The 19816-nt window shown below is 39.0% G+C and overlaps 1 protein-coding gene across 15 annotated transcripts in view; it reads left to right on the top strand.

Annotated features, from left to right (window-relative positions):
* The window catches only part of IL15 (interleukin 15), a 74031-nt gene extending 54273 nt beyond the window's left edge, over positions 1 to 19758 (top strand). For 14 of the 15 annotated variants that reach the window (XM_081811842.1, XM_081811844.1, XM_081811841.1 and 11 more), the window contains 5 exons: positions 7596 to 7694; positions 8783 to 8880; positions 10233 to 10317; positions 15673 to 15717; positions 17899 to 19752. In XM_081811842.1, the coding sequence (XP_081667968.1) occupies positions 7683 to 7694; positions 8783 to 8880; positions 10233 to 10317; positions 15673 to 15717; positions 17899 to 18072 (414 nt within the window). In that variant the 5' untranslated portion in view covers positions 7596 to 7682 and the 3' untranslated portion in view covers positions 18073 to 19752. Of the gene's footprint in view, positions 1 to 7595; positions 7695 to 8782; positions 8881 to 10232; positions 10318 to 15672; positions 15718 to 17898 lie in introns of all 15 variants that reach the window. The other variant, XM_081811849.1, reaches the window with a different exon arrangement.
* Positions 19759 to 19816: the final 58 nt, after the last annotated feature.

Below are 19816 nucleotides of genomic sequence, written 5' to 3'. Positions count from 1 at the left end.
TGCTACCCTGCTGGATGGGGACGCAAGGGCAGCTAAGAGATTGATGGTTGTGAGAAGAGGAACAATGTAATTGCAAATAAATGAAAAACCAAATCCAACAAACATAGAATATGTGCTTATTATATTAAGCTAGTATGCTTTTATGTGTTGGAGGTACAGTAATGGACAAGACAAACAGCGTTTCCAATCACAAGGATCTCACATTTTTGCAAAATGAATGAATGAAGCAGATAAAAGACCTTGTACTTTAGAAGAACAGTGCCTTTATTTAAACCCAAATATAAATGTTACTTGTTTTATGCTTCATAGTATTATATCCCACATCTTTTTCTATTATTTTGGACATTTTTATTTTCCCCAAATGCATTTTCACATTTTCACTATTATTTCACATTCTGTGGATCTTACACTTTCGAAAGTCTGGTATGAAAGAATATTTTTTGCTCTCTTTCTTAAATACTAATATCTTTCTAGGTTCAAATTCATTTTCCCTTAAACTTTGAAGATTAGTTCTGTTGTCTTCTAAGTACCACATGATCGGATTCATTCTGATTCTTGTTTTTAAGTAACTTGGTTGTACTCCACAAATACTATTAGCATGGTGTTCTTTATCCCGGAATTAGAGAATTTAGGTTAAAAAATACCACGTTTTTCATCAGTACTTTTTATGCCTCTTCAAAGTGAAAGCTGGTGTCTTTTTCCAACTCTATAGCATTGTTAAAAATCATTTTGTAATTATTTCCTCCTCTCCATTCTCTTTGCTCTTTCTGGAGTTCCATTTCAATCCTATGTTGGAATTTCTAGCACTGTCTCATAATTTCCAACTTTTTGTCCTTTTGTGCTCTGATTTGGGAGAATTTCTTCACCTTTCCCAAGTGTTCTGAATGCAGTACTTTTGGAAACTGGGCTAGAGGAACAGATCTCGTTAACTATTCCTAGACACGAGGTTAAATATTAGAGCTGTGCTATTCTGGGCAAGCTGTCCATTGTACCTGCCCTAGAGAATTATACTAGCTAGCATTTTTCAAAAACACTTAGGCAACACATTTTTCAAGAACCTTTGCACCAAATGATTAAAAAAAGCACATGAACATATTGCTACATGGAACTATGATCGGAGTATATGTGCCCTCCAGCTACATGTATGCATCATTGTCTTTCTTAGATGATAAACTACCTGAAGTGTTTCTCTATTTATTTTTTATAATACCATCGATTTAATTAATGCTTTTTGAGCAGTCATCATAAGTATCCAAATTTTATTATTGCCTTGGTCTTTGGTAGTATAGACATTTTTAAAAAAGATTTATTTATTTGAGAGAGAGAGAGAGGACACACACTCACATGCACGCGAGTGGGGGAGAAACAGAGGGAGAGGGAGAGAGAGAATCTTAAGCAGGCTCCAGGCCCAGCATGGAGCCCGATGTGGGGCTTGATCTAATGACCCTGAGCCAAATCATGACCTGAGCCAAAATCCAGAGTTGGATGCTTAACCCACTGAGCCACCAGGGAACCACGTTGGTAGCATAGACATTTAAATGGTTATGACTTGCTTTAGAAACATTTCAATATAATCAAGCAATTTGTCTTAACTATTCGCCAAAACTAAATACTGTTTTTATTTAAAAATATATATATATATTAAAAATACATACTTTGTAAACCTTATGTGAAATAGTATTTTTAAAAGAAGAAACATCTTACTTAATCATTTATTTTTGTTGTTTTGATAAATTGGGAGATTTATAGGCCTTGTTAACAAGTTGTGTGGCCTTATGAAAGAATTGAATACCAACTTTAGATCTTATATGAATTAATTTTTAAAAGTCAAAGTAGTACCCATGGTAACATAATCTGTATTGGGGTTTTTTTTTTAGCTTTAATACTGAGCACAGATTGTGTTTAATGCAATTTTGTATTTGAAAATTTCATAATATTAGTGTCAATTGAAAACAGCTTAAAAGCGATTACTGAAAAAAATGCTGGTACCCTTAATAACAGGACAATTTGAGACATTTAAACGTATCACTTTCTCAACTCTTTTCCAGTTGGGACTGATTAAGAGATTCCCCCAGGAGTCAGAGGTCTGTGAACTATAGCCCGTGGGTCAAATTCCGACTGTCTGCTCCGAATGCATTCATTCATGCATTGTCTATGGCTGTTTCCCACTCTCATACGAGGGTTGAGTAGTTGTGACTGGGAATGCAAGACAGAGGCTGACAGTCTTACCCCCAGCCCTGTAGAGACTATGTTTGCAGTCCCTGCTTCGTACACCCACGACTCTTTTGTCCACTCGTACCCACCCCAACTTTCACACTGTTAGCCAATGACACTCTTTCCTCTGAGTACACACTGCACTTGTTTGCATATGTCCTTGCTTGGGCTCTTTCCTCCACCTTGAATGTTGTCTCTCTCTCTTCCCTTACATCTAACATCTATTTATGCTTTATGAGATGATTCCAGGAACACTTCCTCCATGAAGTTTTGTAATAAAAACAGAAAATTAGGTTTCCTGGATGTATCTCCAATATACTCCTTTACATAGACTCGAAAGTCCCTTGCCTGTCTCTTGCTTGTGCTTGTTGACATACATGACCCCGATTAAACACAGTTCTCCACCTATGCCGGGCCTGCCTCTTCCTCACAGTTTAATGTGGCTGGAGAAAACACACACGTGTCGACTAATCTTCCTTTCTGACCATTCACGACCATGGACTTCCAATGGGCATGGGTCCCATGCTGTACTTATATTTGTCATTCTCCTACTTACCTCAATGGCTATTTCATAGATTTTCCTCTGTCCTCAACCCCTAATGCTCCCTCCCCGCCCTCACTCTCTGCCGATGACTTTTTGTCCTAATTCACTGAGAAAACCGAAGCAACAGTTGAGCACATACACCATGACAGCTCTCTACCACCCAGACATTGCACCTACCCTGACGCATAGCCTTCCTTCCATGACAATGGATGACCCAGCCACCAGCCCACTTGTGCATGAAATCCCATTCTCCTCCTCACTTGCCTATTCAAGAACATCACTCTGGCAATGGTCCCTTCTCCTTCTAACATCCTCAAGGTTTTCCTCAGCGTATAGACATGCTGTTATTTTCCCCCCACCTTCTATTACCTTTTACCACCCTTTTTCTCCCTTTTGGAGCAGTATTCTGCAAAATGTTGCCTGCACGAACATTTTATAAATCCTTTCCTCCCACTTTCTCCTCAACCCATTTCGGGCAGGCTTCTGTCTCCATCACTCCCTTGAAAATGCTCTTGTCAGAGTCCCCCAGGACCCCCATGTTGCTAAACCCCCTTCAGGGCTCAATCTATGTCGTCTTTGACCTGTCAGCACCTTTGATGTGATCATCATTTCTTTTCCTGGATATAATTTTCATTGATGTCTAGAACATCACACTCTCTTCATTTTTCCCCTTTTCTCTGGTCTTCCCTTTGAGTTTTTCTTTGCTGGTCCTTTTTTTGTCTCTCTGACTAGTTAATATTGAAATGCCTTGGCTCAGGTTTGGTCCTTTTCTCTACCTTTTCCTTGGTGATCTCAACCAGTGTCATGAATCCGATGTGGATTTCAGGCTCAAAGCACTTTCCTGAACTCAAGATTCTAACGTCTGACTGCCTATTTGACATTTTCATGTAGATATGTACTTGATGTCCCAAACTCCACACGTCCAGAATAAAAACTCCTTATCTGCCCCCTCCCTTCAAAGTATCAACTCCACCCACAGCCTATCTCATTTCAGTTGGTGGCTGCTCCATTTCTCATGTGCTCAGGGCCAAAGACTTGGGAGTATTTCTTTCTCAGATGCCCCACATCCGGTCTGTCAGGAAATCCTGTTGGTTCCGTCATAACGGTGTTTCCAGACTCCAACCACGTGTCCCAGTCTCCACTGCCAACCCCACGTGGCAGCCACCGCCATGGGTCACCTGCACCCCTGCTTCCAGCCTTGCCCTCCTGGCCCCGCCCTGCCCAGCCTGTCCTTAACACAAGAGCCAAGACAGATTCTTAACAAGGTCCTTCAGATGGTATCAGCTGTCTGCTGTGACAAAGTGCTGCAGTGATTTCAAGCTGTAGACGTGTGCAGTGACCGCAAGGGTCCAGTCTGACCCATGCCTCCCTGTGTACCTTCCTGCTCTCATCGCCGACTACTTTCTCTTGCTCACTCCCTCGGCCTCTTTTCCGAACCTCACACTCATAGGCATGCTTGCTGCCTTGGTGCCTTTGCTCTAGCTCTTCCCTCTGCTTCAGATGCTCTTTACTCAGGTATCCTTGGGGCGCATTCCCTTGCTGCCTGTCCATCTTTGATCTGATTTTATTCTCACTGAACTCGACCCTGACAACCTACTCCAAATCGCAGCCGCGTCCTTCATGCCCTATTCTGTGTTTCCTTTTTCCTTACATCACTTATCTCTCCCTAATGAAACATATAATTAACTAGTTTACCTATATTATAAGTGGTCTGTCTTTCCCTCTAAAATCAAGGTAGTTTGTCCTCTGCATTCATCGATGTATCCCAAGGTCAGAGATAAATACCTAGCACATAGTAAGTACTCAATAAATATTTGTTACATGAGTACAGGGCAACAATGCTGTCTTCCATTCTTTTTTTTTTTTTTGAAGACTTTTTTTAAAATTTGAGACAGAGAGAGAAAGAGAGCACAAGTGTGTGGGGGGAAACAGAGGGAGAGGGAGAAGCAGACTCCCCGCGGAGCAAGGAGCCTGACGCGGGACTCGATCCCAGGACCCTGGGATCATGACTTGAGCAGAAGGCAGACACTTAACGACTGAGTCACCCAGGCACCCCACTGTCTTCCATTCTTTATAGTCACATGAGCATGCGGCATTGGTCTTCCCTCATTTTTTGTTTTTTTGTGTGTGAACAGATGAATGTGTTTACCAAATTAACCGAGACTTAAAACCCTTCCTCTCTGCTAAACCTTTTAAAATTGACTTCAAACGTGTGACTGGGCGAGTAAATAATTAAGCAGAATAAAACAAGACAAAACAGCAGTGTGTTAGATTATATTTCCTCGTCGGGAAGGACTATAGTGTTGGTATGGAGTGCAAGATGTGTACAATTATTTTCACAAGTCACTCCAGAATTACAGCTCTGGGAGCTGCCCAGCTGTGTTGATTTGTCAGCTCTTCCCGATGTCTTACCCCGGGCCGGTGATATCCTGCTAGCGTAGAGGTGTTGCCATAAGGTCAACAACCATCCTGCGGTGACACCCAACCACAAGATGGCAAAAAAAAATCCCTGCGTAAACTTTGTGAGCCACTTGACACAAGGCCGAGATTCAGTCCTTTTTTGATCCTGGGTCCAGGCCCCCAGATGACTGAAGGACAAACCAAAGATGCTGACTGAGAGCGCATTTCATGATCACACGCAATTAGTATGCCAGGATTAAACACTGTTTGCCTATTTGTATCTCTCTCTCTGTGTCAAATAAATAAATAAAATCTTAAAAAAAAAATTAAACACTGTTTTCCTGGTTCTCCAAAAATATGATATAAAAGGAAGTGGGTAATTTATTTCATCCCTAGATTTGTCTTCTCAGAAAGTAATTAACCTGGTTTCAGCCACTTCCCTCTATCAGGTATTTTGTGAAAATCAAATGAGATAATGGATGTGAAAGAGCTTGAGTTCTGTTTCACACAAGAAATTTGAAAGACCTGTTTTTAAAGTGTCAGTAGAGCAGTGGATTTTTCTTATTCACACGGGGTGAGTCGGTTACTTCCTATAGGAAGGGGCTACTCGTCTGTTTCTGGCTTCCCTCCTCCCTCTGCCCACCTTGGGTTGTGAGGTCAATTTTCATGGCCACACGTATGACATTTACCTGAAGCAAGTCACCTAACCTCTCAGAACCTCAATTTCTTCACCCTAAAATAAGAGTAATATCTTTCACAGGAAGAGATTGTCAGGATTGAATGAGATCATGTGTAGGAAATACTTTGGTAAACCTGAAAGTACCAGGTAAACAATACTTACCATAATGTTACCATCATTAATACTAATTAATTATAGTAATTGTTAACTTTGAGCCCTGGCTAAAGAGAAAAGAGTATTTTACCTTCTCAGGTTTCTTTGACCTGCACTGAGTTTTGACCCACACACGTGCATGCGCACCCCCACACATATATTTCTGGTAAAATTACTGGTCCACGGAACTAGCAAGTGGCAGGTTGAATGCTTCCAAAGCTGCTATAAAAACTGGATTCTTCACTGTTAACCCAGGAGACCGTATCAGTTCTTTTGTGGGTGGCAAAGCTGTAAAAGTTCCCTTTGCGGCCACACTGGCCTCCATGATCGTCATTTTGCTTGCAGCTTTGGACGGGCTCCTGCTGCATTCCACCATGCTGGGCAGGAGCATTCAGGGTACAGGCTTAGTCTTTCTTGACGGGTGCCCGCCAGGGGTGGTTGGGCAGGGCGGTGGACGTCCACTGCACCCCAGATGAGAATCAAACACCCTGCATATGTGGAGACTTGCTGTGAAATCCTCGCTGCTTACTCAGGTAGCTCTGTAAGGGCCTTATTAACACCTCCAGCACCCTTGGTATTGCTCAGGCTCTGGTCAGTAAGTAATTTTATTTGAACAATGTGGAGTATGGGATACAACTCAAAAGGATGTAGGGAATCTAAGAGGCTTTGAAGCCCTGAGATAATATAGACAAAGAAGATGATTCTAAGAAGAGAGCAATAAGGAGGGTTTGCTGTAATTAAAATCGTGCATATGAGTCAGATCGTATGTAACAGGAGGATTCGATTTCATATGTTATTATTGAAAAAAAGGCATTCCTGTTGAATGTACTCTCATAGAATCCTGCTTAATGCTTAAATAAATGCTAGTTTTTTCTTTTAAAGATTTATATGTTGTATATCATAAAGCAATCATCTGGATAATGAAATAATTTAAATAATTGAATTTACAGAATTTAATTGCAGTGAATATTTATGTCAAGACCATAGCAGATTTTGAGTTTTGTGGGGAGGTCAGTAAATACATAACTATTTTAAAAAGGATGGCACAAATAACTTTACATTTTATGTATCTTGGTTTTAATTTTCGCTTTAATAAAATGGAGTTGAAATTGGGAGTGTGTGATCTTCACATTCTTCATTGCCTTGAATTAGAAAAAAATAGAATTTGTTACTTATGAAATTCTCAAATAATGTTTTAATTAACAGTGATTTATTTCAAAACACAGCTGTTCATGTCTGTAGAAGTAACCTTTTCTGTTGTAAATGAAATGAACAGTCAGTAGTTTATACGAAGCCAGGTATTTGGTTGCTTCTACTGTTTACCAACATAGAATTTTGGAATTTGCCAATTTGGGCTTAGTCACCAGACAGGCCTGGTTCAAATCCTGGCTGTCTTGCACCTGCTGTGGGGCCTGGGCAGCTTACCCAAATGCTGCTAACCCTACCCCATAGGATTGTTGTGAGGATGTAATGTGATAGATATATTAAGTGACTAATAGAGAGCCCATGAAAAAGTAAGTGCTCCATGAATATTAATTTCCTCCCTTTCTTCTTGTCCACTTGCGTTTTTAATGGATCATTTCCTTACCCTGGATTGTATTGTAGGAAATATTCTGGATGGATGGCTGCTGGAAATCCATTGCCATAGCCCGCTCTTCTTCAGTACTTAAGGATTTACCCTGGCATTGAGTAATGAGAATTTCGGTAAGAAAAATTAGAGAAAGATAGTACATGGACTTTTCATAAAAGGTCACTTGAATCTCAGATACTTCATAGTAAGTTCTATGACTCTTCTCCAAAGACCTTGAGATGTCACAGATCTCTGGTCACGTATGGATTATTCTTATTTTGAAAGTAAATAGACACAGGTCTTTTAACTCTACTCACATCAGGTGCTCTTCATGTCATTGTAAATGTATTATTTCACTTACCTTATTTTGTTCTTTGACTTTTCATCTCATCAGTGAATTGTCTAGTCTTTGATGACAATGTCTGGATATTATTCATCTCTTTAGTGTAGACTAAATGAAGCACAGATTCTTAGTGTTTAGGGTACTTTCTGAAACTGTAAAGGTTTTGACAGTGTGAGAGAGGCAGGCAAAAGTATCAAAACTGAGAAATTCTAAGATAAGTATGTTCCTAAATCACCAAGAGAAGTTATTATATATTGCTTGTTATGATGGCATAGAGTATCTTTAGTTGGGTCTATTTTTATCCATTCTTTTCCTCCAAATGATACCAATATATAATTAATTTTCATTTGAAATTAATTCACGTGAAATTAATATATAACTAGTACACCTGTATTAGTAACTCATGTTATTAATCTGTGCTATATGAAATATGTTGAACTATTATTGTCAACCACACCCAAATAAAAAAATGAACATGCCATGGAGAATTAAGAGCAATCCAACAAGTATATGCTGAACTATTCAAAAGGAAAAAAAAAAAAGATGAGAGGGAGGATAAAGATAATAGAAACAAAGTAAGTGATGATATTAGTATATATGTAAATTAGTGAATATGTGAACTTTCTTAAAATTATTGTCACTGAAATGCACCTGGAGAAATACATATTAAAGAATTTTACTCATAGAAGACAGAGCTGGAGGTGCCGACAAAGCAAGAAGGATAAATTCTAGCTTCATTAATTCTAAAAAAGAGCATTAATTCTGAAATTGTGATAAACTTAACTTTTGGAATCTAAAAATATGATAAAATATTATTTTAAGTATCATTTTTTAACTAAAAGAAGTTTTAACCACTTTGCCTGTGATGATATTTTTTAGAAACCACATTTGAGAAGTACTTCCATCCAGTGCTACCTGTGTTTACTTTTGAACAGTCATTTTCTAACTGAGGCTGGCATTCATGTCTTCATTTTGGGGTAAGTTTATCTTTCAGCATAAATATCATCATGTTAACGGCCTTGATCATTGTTCTTCAGTATCTTTTCTTTTAAACTGCTTTATGTTCAGTTTGCTTAAGTCCTTAGGAACTAAGTATTTGGGGTAAGATAGAGGGCAGATTACGGAGATTCCGAGGAGGTTTGGTAAACACCCAAATGAGCATTTCTACATTTGGGTATTATTCCAAATGAGTGTTATATCTTTCCAATAAATTAGACCTCTTGGTATTTAACTAAACTCGGAAGTCCATTCCTTATTAATAGCTTACATGATTTTCACAGCAGTAAAATACAGATATTTAGGGCTTGTCCATGTTACTTTTTTATCTATCCCTGACACTGCCATCGCCCATCCTCTGAGCCCTACCCTACTTCAGTTTGAAATGTTTCTTTCTTTACTTAGGCCTTTCGTTTTTCCTCCTAATAGACATTCATCTATTTCCATGCTTATTAACTTTTTTATTCTCTCTTAGATGTAGCTAATTCACTGCACACAGTTGGCCCAAAGCACCCAGCCTGTAGTTACGTAATATGACCCTCAGCTCAGTTTTCCTTACTAATGCCTTCATGGTGTGGGGAACCAGAGATGTGTGCAGGTGCATCTTCCTCACAGGGAAGATTAGTGTTGGATCTCTTGCTTCCGTACAATATCCATCAGGGAGCAACTATTTTTCCTCAAGCTTGAAGAACCATTCCACAGTCACTTGGTCAGTGTATGAGCCTTTTGTCCTGATGTTAAATTTCAGTTTTACCAAAATGAGTAAGTGTATGATCGTTCAGACTAGATTGGTCTCCAGTCTGTAATATTTCTGAAGAAAGCTACTGCAGGCCTAGTCACAGTGTGAGCAGTGTGCAAAGGGGTGTGTTTAATCTATGGTAAAGAATATGTACTATCAAAATCTGTACATGAAAACGATTAGTGCTTATTTTAAGAATTTTACCCATTTATTGGACTTAAAAGTCGGACGGAACCTCTACTTAAAGAAAACTCGGAATTCATTCAAAAACATTTACTGAGCACTACCACACATCTGGTGTTGTGTTTATTCCATTGTAATAAATTACACCAGGTTATTTATAAGTTGTCCTTCCAAATTAGGTTTTTCTCTAATCCCGGTAGGTCAGTCCTTAAGTTAACCTCAAGTGTCAAGGGGTTGTACTGTATGTTTGCTGTTTATATTCATCTGTTGAATGCACAAAGGCAAGGATAACACTTATCTTTTCACTGATCAAAATAAAAAAGATCTTGATTGCTCTTTTGCCTGTAATAGTCATCAAGCCAGTATTATTATGCTCATTAAAAATGTTTTGCTCTTTGGTTTTGCTTTCAGCAGTATCAGTGCAGGTCTTCCTAAAACAGAGGCAACCTGGCAGTTTGTAATAAGTGATTTGGAAAAAATTGACAATATTATTCAAGTGAGTACTCATTTTTCTATAAACTATCTGGTATGATTGCTATGGAGTATGCCTCTCCCTATGTTCTGCTGTCAGTCTTAATGAAATCTCACTTGAAACAATATTTTTGTAGAAATTCATGAGCCTTAAATGAAATCTTTTACTTACAATTTTCAGATCTTAATTATCTTTAAAACTCAATTTATAAGTGGCCTGGTATGAAGAGCTCTCTGTCACCACAGTCCAGAGACTCCCGTCTCCAGCAAAGAAACTGGGCAGCTTGGCCGCTTTTGTAGGGAGCATGGCCTGACCCAGGGAGGAGCTCTCTGTCCTGTGGCTAAGGAACCCCCTCCCTCACCTGAAGACACCAGCCGGCCTGGCAGAACCTGCAAGGGGAAAGAGAGCAGGAGCCCAGGGAATTGCCTTTCACCGCAGGGGGTGACACAGCAGGGACCGGTGGGAGTCCCAGGGGCGCCAGGTGAACCAGGCATTTCAAATTAGCACCACAAAGATTCTGAAAGCTACACTGTCATTAGAACTGCAGCTTACAAACAGAAGTCTGAACCTAAACCTAAATAGGGTGGATGCGTGCTGGTATAGAATATTTAAATGGAACCCGGGTCTCGTAACATAAAGCTAAAATACCAGAATACAGCTGAAACTCACTCATTATGCCAAGAAGCAAGAACATCACAACTTGACTGAGAAACAACTCTGAAACAGACTTTGAAACAGAGATGGATTGGATGTTGGAATTATTTGACAAGGATTTTAAAGCAGCCATCATACAAATGTGCCAACAAGCAATTACAGATGCCCTTGAAACAACTGGATAAAACAAAGTCTCAGCAAAGAAATACAATATGTAAAAGGAACCAAGTGGAAATGACAGAACTGAAAAATACAATAACTGAAATACAAAGCAAACTGGAGAGATTCACAAACAGAATGAATATGACAGAGGAAAGACAGTGAACTTGAAGATAGAATAATAGAAAACACGCTGAAAAAAAAGCCTCAGGGATCTTTGGTATGATAAAAGATCCAGCATTCTTTTTTTTATTTTATTTTTAAAAAATTTATTAGAGAGAGAGAGGAAGGGCAAGCGGTGGGAGGAGCAGAAGTAGAGGGACAAGTAGACTCTGTGTTGAGACTGGAGCCTGTCGCGGGGCTTGATCTCATGACCTTGAGATCATGACCTGAGCTGAAATCAAGAGCCTGACGTTTGACTGACTGAGCCTCCCAGGCACCCAAGATCCAGCATTCTTAGCATTAGTGTCCCAGAAGGAGAGGGGAAAGAGAATACAAGTAAAAGACAGAGATTGGCCAAATTGATAACAAAACACAAACCAGTATTTTGCTGTCTACAAGGAATTCACCTCAAACATAATGATATAAGTAGGTTGAAATTGAAAAGAGAAAAAAGAATATACCATATTGTAATGGGTTGTTGAATGGTGCCCCTCCCCCCCCAAAAATTCACGTCTACTCAGAACCTCCAAATGTGACCTTCTTTGGAAATAGGGTCTTTGCAAATACAATTAGTTAAGGTGAGGTCCTACTGGGGTGGGTTGGACCCTAACTCCACGACTAGCTGTCCTCCTAAGAAGAGGACAGACCACAGAGAGAGTGACAGGGAAGAAGGCCATGTGAAATTGGAGGCAGCTACAAGGCAAAGGAAACTAAAATAATGCAGCTAGAAGCCACAGAAGACCCAGGATTGCCTGAGTCACTAGAGACTTGGGAGAGGTAAAGAAGGATTGTCTTAGAGCCCTCAGAGGGATCATGGCCCTACTGACATCTTGATTTTGGACCTCTAGGTTCCAGAGTTGTAAGAGAATAAGTTGTTGTTGTTTTAAGCCCTCATTTCGATATTTTGTTACTGTAGCTCTAGGAAGCTGATACACATACAGACAATAATTTCAAAAATCAGAAGTAGCTCTCTTAGTATCAGATAAAGTAGACTTTACAACAGGTAAAATTACTAGAATCAAGAGATCCATTACAAAATGGTGAGAGATTAATCCACCAGGAAAACGTGATCTTAAATGTGTACACGCCAAACAGCAGAGCCTCAAAATACAAGATGCAAAAACTAATCAAACTGAAAGGAGAAAGAGGCAAATTCACAATTATAGTTGAGGACTTCACCACCTCCTAAGGAACAAACTGAACGACAAGAGAGAAAATCAGAAAGGATATAGAAGAACTGGACAACACAGTCAGCCAAAAATATCTAATTTATATAGATGAAACATTTCACTCACCGACAAGGAATTAATATTTTTTTCAGGCACCATTCACCAAGACTAACCATATCATGGGCCATAAAACAAACTTTAACAAATTTATCAGAATTGAAATCATGCAGAGTGTGTTCTTTGAGCACAGTGGAATCATGTAGAAGTCAATTATATAAATACAGCAGGAAAATCTCCAAACACTTGGAAACTAAATAATATACTTCTAAATTTTCCATGGGTCAAAGGTTAAATCTCAAAGGATATAAAAAAGTACATAGACCTGACTGAAAATGAAAGTACAACACATCAACATCTGTGGGATTCAGGCAAAGCATTACTGAGAGGGAGATTTATAAAACTAAGTGATTATATTAGGAAAGAGGAAAGATTGCAGATCAACAATCTAAGTTCCCACCTCAAAAACCTGGAAAGAGAAGAGCAAAATAAACCTAACACAAGCAGAAGGAAGGAGAAAGTAAAGATAAGAGCAGAAATTAATGAAATTGAAATCAGAAAAATAATAGAGAAACTTAATGAAACCTAACACTCATTATTTGGGGGAAAAATCAATAAAATTGATAAACCTCCAGAAAAACTGATAAAGATTAAGAAAGAGATGACATAAACCATTAATATCAGAGCTGAAATGAGAGACTATCGCTACAGAATCTGCAGACATTAAAAGGATAATAAAGAAAAACTGTAAACAACTTTATTCTCTAAATTTGACAACTTGGAGGAAATGGACCAATTTCTCAAAAACCACAAACTACCAAAATGTGACAAAGATGAAATAAACAATCCCAAACTTCTATAACCATTAAAGACACTGAATTCACCATAAATAATCTCCCCAAAAAGAATCCCCAGGCCCACCTGGTTTCACTGGAGCATTCTACCAAACACTTAAAGAAAAATTAACACAGATTTTACAATCTCTTCCAAAAATAGAAGAAGGAAAACTTTCTAACTCACCTAGGCAAGTATTACCCTGATGCTAAAACCAGGCAAAGATGATATCAAAAGAGAAAGCAACAGATACCTCTAATAAACTTAGATGCAGAAATTCTCAATAAAATATTAGCAAATAAAATGCACCAGTGTATTAAAAGAATTATATATCATGACCAATGGGATTTATTCCAGGTATGCAAGACCTGCTTACTATTGGGAAATCGGTCTCTGTAACCCACCTATTAACAGGCTAAAGTAGATTATCATGTGACCGGATCAGTTGATGGAGAAACAGCATTTTAAGAATATACCTATTCCTAGTAAAATTTCTCCACAAACAAGGAAAGAGAGGTAACTTTCTCAACTTGATACAGAGCATGTACAAAAAACGTAGAGCTAACATCATGCTTAATGAGGAAAGACTGAATGTTTTTCCCCTAAGATTAGAAACAAGAGAAATATGTCATCTCTCACCACTCTTATTCAACACAGTATTGGAATTTTAGCTAAATTGGCAAGGCAAGAAAAAGAATGAAAGTATGCAGATTAGAAAGGAAGAAATTATGAATCACTGCAAGTCTTTTTCTGGGAGAAAGTGCCAATAAATGGCTGTACATTATTTAGAGAATGCAAATTAAAACCACAATGACATCACCATGCACTTATAAGAATATTTAAATTAAAAAATAGTAATAATGCTGAATGCTGGCAAGGATGCAGAGAAACTGGATCACACATATTTTTGATGAGACTATAAGATTTTACAGCTACTCTAAAATAGTTTGGCTGTTTTTTATAAAATAAAACATGCATTCGCCATATGATCCAACAGTTGCACTCCTGAACATTTATATCAGAGAAATGAAAACTCATGTCCATACAAAAACAGGCACATGAATGTTCATAGACCTTTATTTGCAATAGCTAAGAACTGAAAACAACCCAAATTCCCTTCAGTGGATGAATAAACTGTGGTACATTATATCATGGAACAATACTGAGCAAATATAAAGAAAGAATTACTGATAACTCACAACAGGTTGGATGGACCTCCAGAGTATTCTTATGTTAGGTGAAAAAAAAAATAGTCTGAATAGGCTAACCGTGGTACATCCATACAATAGAATATTATTCAGCAATAAGAAGAAATGGAGCTTCTAGACATGAAAAGACATGGAGAAACCTTAAAAGCATATCCACTAAGTGAAAGAAGCCAATCTAAAAAGGCTATGTACTGTGGTACCAACTATATGACATTCTGGAAAAGGTAAAACTATGGATACAGCAAAAACATCAGTGGGAAATTTCCAGGGGTCAGGGGAAAGGGAGAGCTGAATAGATGGAGCACAGGTAGTCTTTATGGTAAAGAAACTATTTTGTATGATACTAAAATGGTGGGTACATGTCATTATATATATTTTAAAACTCAGAATGTACAACACCAAGACTGAATCCCAATGCAATCTATGGACTTTGTTACAAATATATCAATACTGACTCATCAATTGTAATAGATGTACCAGGCTAATGCAAGATAATAATAATAGGAGAAACTGGGGCGGGGCGGGGAGGGGATATATGGGAACTTTCTGTACTTTCTGCTCATGTTCTATAAACATACAACTGCTCAAAAAATAGTGTATTCAGAAGGCCAATCTCAAACAATCATATACTATATAAGTCCACTTGTATAACATTCTTGAAATGATACAGGAATGGAGAGGAGAGAAGTGGTTGCCAGGGATTAGAAAGGTGGGGGGTGAAATGTGTGTTAAGAAAGGTGGTTTGGGCTATAAAACAGTAGTAGGAGGATTTTAATGATGTAACTATGTAACCGTGGAGATGGTTACATGAATTCACACATCTGGTAAAATTGAGTAGAACTGCACACATCCATTATTGCACATCGAACTGGTGAAATCTGAACAAGGTGAGTGGATTGTATCAATGTCAGTTTCCTGGTTGTCCTATTGTACTGTGGTTATGCACGATATTACCGCTGGGGGAATGGCCAAGGGGGCACAGGATCTCTATTTGTTCTTACAATTGCGTATGAATCTGAAATTATCTCAAAATAAAAAAATTTAAAAAGCTTAATTTAATGCTTTCAGTAGGTTGTTCTCACTATATCTAAAGGAGGGCATAGTTTTTCATATTATCTAATTTTGTTTCCTTTCAGTCTATACATATTGATACCACTTTATATACTGAAAGCGATGCTCATGTGAGTATAGTTTATTTTTTTGAAAATTGCTATATTTTCCAGTTTCAAAAGTTGAAGAAGTATATATTCATAAATTTACTGAAGGATGTGTTGTTTTTAAATCTAACTTTCCGTGTGTTCTGACAACGTATGATCAATGAATTTTGTAGGTAACTGTTGAGGTTGTGGGACTTGGGGGCAGAGAACTACAAAGATGCTATTTTCATAATGGTACCAAATCAAAATCTGAAACAGCCTTTTCCATCAATGTCAAACAAAATATATTATATATTTTGTGATGCAATTAGATCATCATGCAATTAAATGCAAAAATCAGGTTAACTGATTCAATTTAAAACTATCCACCATATCTGTTGTTTCCAGTGCTGTAGTGTATTACCACCCTTAATCAAATTTTCTACAAATCGCTTAAATGCATTCATGTTCTACATTTTGCATGAATCTCTATAATTGTCAGAAGAGGATTCTGTCTGGTTACCCTCTATGTGAGAAAAGAAATAAACAGAACTCATAAAACTTAACAGAATTCAAAAATGATCTTGAACTTGTCTCATTAATACCCTGACATTGCCGAAGGTGTGTAGGATTTTAGCCATGTTGCTGGTCCTTCTCTCTGGATTGGCTACTAAAAACCAAGAAACAAATCCCTCACTTCTTCACGTTGTGGAAAACAAACTCTATGTTGTGTGCATGGAGAACCGTGAGTCCGCTCTCAGTTAGGACCTCTCTGAAATAGAAGATTTTGCTCCTACGAAGACTTTCTTAGCTTTGGGAGGAAGCCTTCATCATGAACTAGAAAAAAAAACAGATGTTCATCAGCCACTTGGCTAGTGCTGCTACACATAGAAATTGTCTGCCTCTTCGGCTTCAGCATGCCTTCCATTTTTCCAAAGTAGAGTGCAGTCAATTAACCCCCCAAACTCAGCATCCTGAGATTGCTTTTTTTTTTTTTGCAAGAAGATAACCTTGTAACTCACGGGTTACAGAAAGAAGCTGAGGTTGAAATTTAGGTTTAAACTCTGGTTCAGCCCCTACCTAGCTGTGTTACCTTGCAAGTCACTAAGCATGTCTGACCCTGTTTTGCTTATTTTTTTCTCTATCTATCTATCTATCTATCTATCTATCTATCTATCTATCTATCATCTATCTATGTGGGGACAGTATTTACCCTTCAATCCTGAGCAGCTGCTGTGGGACACGGGCATATTGCCAGTGCCAGACACATAGGTGGTTTCCTTCCTTCCTTCGTCCATTCAGTAAGCATTTGTGGAGTGCCGGCTGGGTCCCAGGCACTGTGCAAGGCAATGAGAACAGAAAGTCAAGTCGTGGTCAAACCTCCAGATATTCATCAATGCTTCTTTTAAGTTTAGGCTTTTGTTCAATGAACCGTTGTGGGAAACATACTTCTGCGGCATCTGAAAGATCCCTTTCTGGTTTGGCCAGCCCGTGAGTGGGCAATACTCCTACACTGATTTTTCTTTTTTTTTAAGATTTTACTGAATTATTTGACAGAGAGAGACACAGCGAGAGAGGGAACACAAGCAGGGGGAGTGGGAGAGGGAGAAGCAGGCTTCCCGCGGAGCAGGGAGCCCAATGTGGGGCTCGATCCCAGGACCCTGGGATCATGACCTGAGCTGAAGGCAGACGTTTAACGACTGAGCCACCCAGGCGCCCCGATTTTTCTAATACATTTCTTGGAATCACTTTTGCCTCTGGAACTTTGGAACTTGCAGAAATAGCACCATCAGCAGCTATCACTGTTTAAAATGTTAACAACACAATCTGATTCTAAAAATTCTTTCAGTGCACACTATCCATACTAATGTTTTGAGAGAGTCTCAGGCTGGTATTAGCACCCTTTTACAAAGAGGAAATGTTCTCAGTGAGAAAAAGTGGCCTATTATTTCCATGTTTTCTAAATTTATGTTCACTCTTCTGTGTAATATTACCATCCTCTTAGATTGTTTCGTTGTCAGTTTGTTTGGGTTTGATTTCAAAGCCAAAAAAGAAAGAAAAAAAAAAAAGCTGTCTCCTATGTAAAACTTCTTGGGGGTGTTGTGTTTCTTTATAAAATATTTGGATTGAGTTTTTAAAAAATCATAATTACATCTATGTAAGCATGCATAATGGAAAGGTCATTTTTTTTTTTTCAAAATGATTCTCTGTGACTCTTATTTTTAGCCCAGTTGCAAAGTAACAGCGATGAAGTGCTTTCTCCTGGAGTTACGTGTTATTTTGCTTGAGTCCAAACATCATCTCCTTAATGAAACAGTAGAGAACCTTATCATCCTAGCAAATGATGGTTTATCTTCCAGTGGGGTGAGTTTTCCAATAGTCAGACGGAGCTTTGTCTGATGCTCTCGGCTTGGGTGGGAGAAGGCATTAGCTGGGTATAAGGAACAAGCAGCTCTCGGGAGAGGGAGTTCATGTCTGCGGAGTGGCCCCACCACTAGGGTGCGCATAATCCTAAACCGGTTTATCAATTTATTCATTCAACAAACATACCCTGCATGACGCCAGGCGGTGCACTTTGGTGCGAGAGTGATAGTGGTGAACCAGGGAGGTCATTGCCCTCAAGGTGTTCCTCCCCAGGTGCAGTGCAGAGCCATGAATCTAATGACATAGTTAAGTGTTTAGCGTCAGGAATAGCAATTCGCATTTATTCGGTTATTACTCTATGCCAGACAACACCGTTCTTCAGCGGTGATGTGGCAATTCCTTGCGTCCTCACAATAAATCTGTGAGATAGTTATCGTGTGTCTGTTTTAAGGCTGAAGAAATTGGAGCACTAAGGGCTTGAAATCACTTCCTCCAATTTGCACAGCTGGTAAAATGGGGAGCCAGGATTCATACCCAAGCAGTTTCACTTCGGGGGATGTCTTCTTCTTATCCCCTGGCAGGACAAATGCCTCAAAAAGTTAATAATAAACATATTAATAATTCAAGTAGAATTTGGGCCACGCCAGGCACCACGAGCAGTACGGTTGCGGGGGGAGCAAATGCGAGGAGCGCCCACAGCGGGCGTGGGGATGAGCTGTTCAGAGGCCCTCAAGTAAAAAGCGTGATAGCTTTCCCAGCACAACACCAGGGGCTAAAGTAGAGTGGAGAGAAAAGTTTTATGAACAAAGAAGGCATAAGAATAATTCATTAATTTAACAAACACTTTGTGAGCCTCGTTGTAGGCCCTCGGGAAAACAGACGTGAAAAAATACACTTGGTCTCTGCTCTTAAGGGACTTAAATAAACCATAAAATAAAGCATAAACAAAGCAATCAGAAGGAAATGAATAATAATAACTCAGTTATTTATTAATTCCAGTGGCCTAAAAGAAGATAGGTAAGAGGGCTAGGATTCCACTTTAGACATTTACCTACTAAGCTGACATTTGGCCAGGACAAGAGGGAATGAGCCTTGTCTCCGGGGAAGGATGTTGAGGCAGAGGCGACCGAAAGTGCAGAGCCCCTGAGCTAGGATGGCTGGACGCCGTGGACTTGCCCAAAAAATGCCAGGTTGCTTTAGGTCTTTGCTGAAATGTCACCTTCTCAGTGATGGCAGCTCTTCACATTGCAGTCCCTTCCCACACCCTGTCCTCTTGTCTGCATGCCCCACTAGCTGATGTTTTCCTGAATGGCTTTTGTCTGCTTTTCCCTACTCAAATGCCAGTTTCAAAGAGGCAGTTATTTTTGTGTTTGTGTGTGTGTGTGTGTGTGTGTTTTCTTCAGTGCTGTATCCCAACTCCCCAAACATTGCCTGGCATATTCTAGACAATGTATTTATGAAATGAACATACTGATGTTTAAAATACTCTTGTGATATGTTATTTCTATGTTATTGGTAGAAAGGCTGAGCCAGGCAACAGATAACTCCTAACAACATCCCTGGTGAACTCTTTTTTTTTTTAAATTTTTTATTGTTATGTTAATCACCATACATTACATCATTAGTTTTTGATGTAGTGTTCCATGATTCATTGTTTGTGCATAACACCCAGTGCTCCATGCAGAACGTGCCCTCTTTAATACCCATCACCAGGCTAACCCATCCTCCCACCCCCCTCCCCTCTAGAACCCTCAGTTTGTTTTTCAGAGTCCATCGTCTC

This window comes from Leptonychotes weddellii, chromosome 2 (genome assembly GCF_054177405.1).
Source record: "Leptonychotes weddellii isolate Sample4059 chromosome 2, ASM5417740v2, whole genome shotgun sequence".
Lineage (NCBI taxonomy): Eukaryota > Metazoa > Chordata > Mammalia > Carnivora > Phocidae > Leptonychotes > Leptonychotes weddellii.
This window is presented reverse-complemented; position numbering and strand designations above follow the sequence as displayed.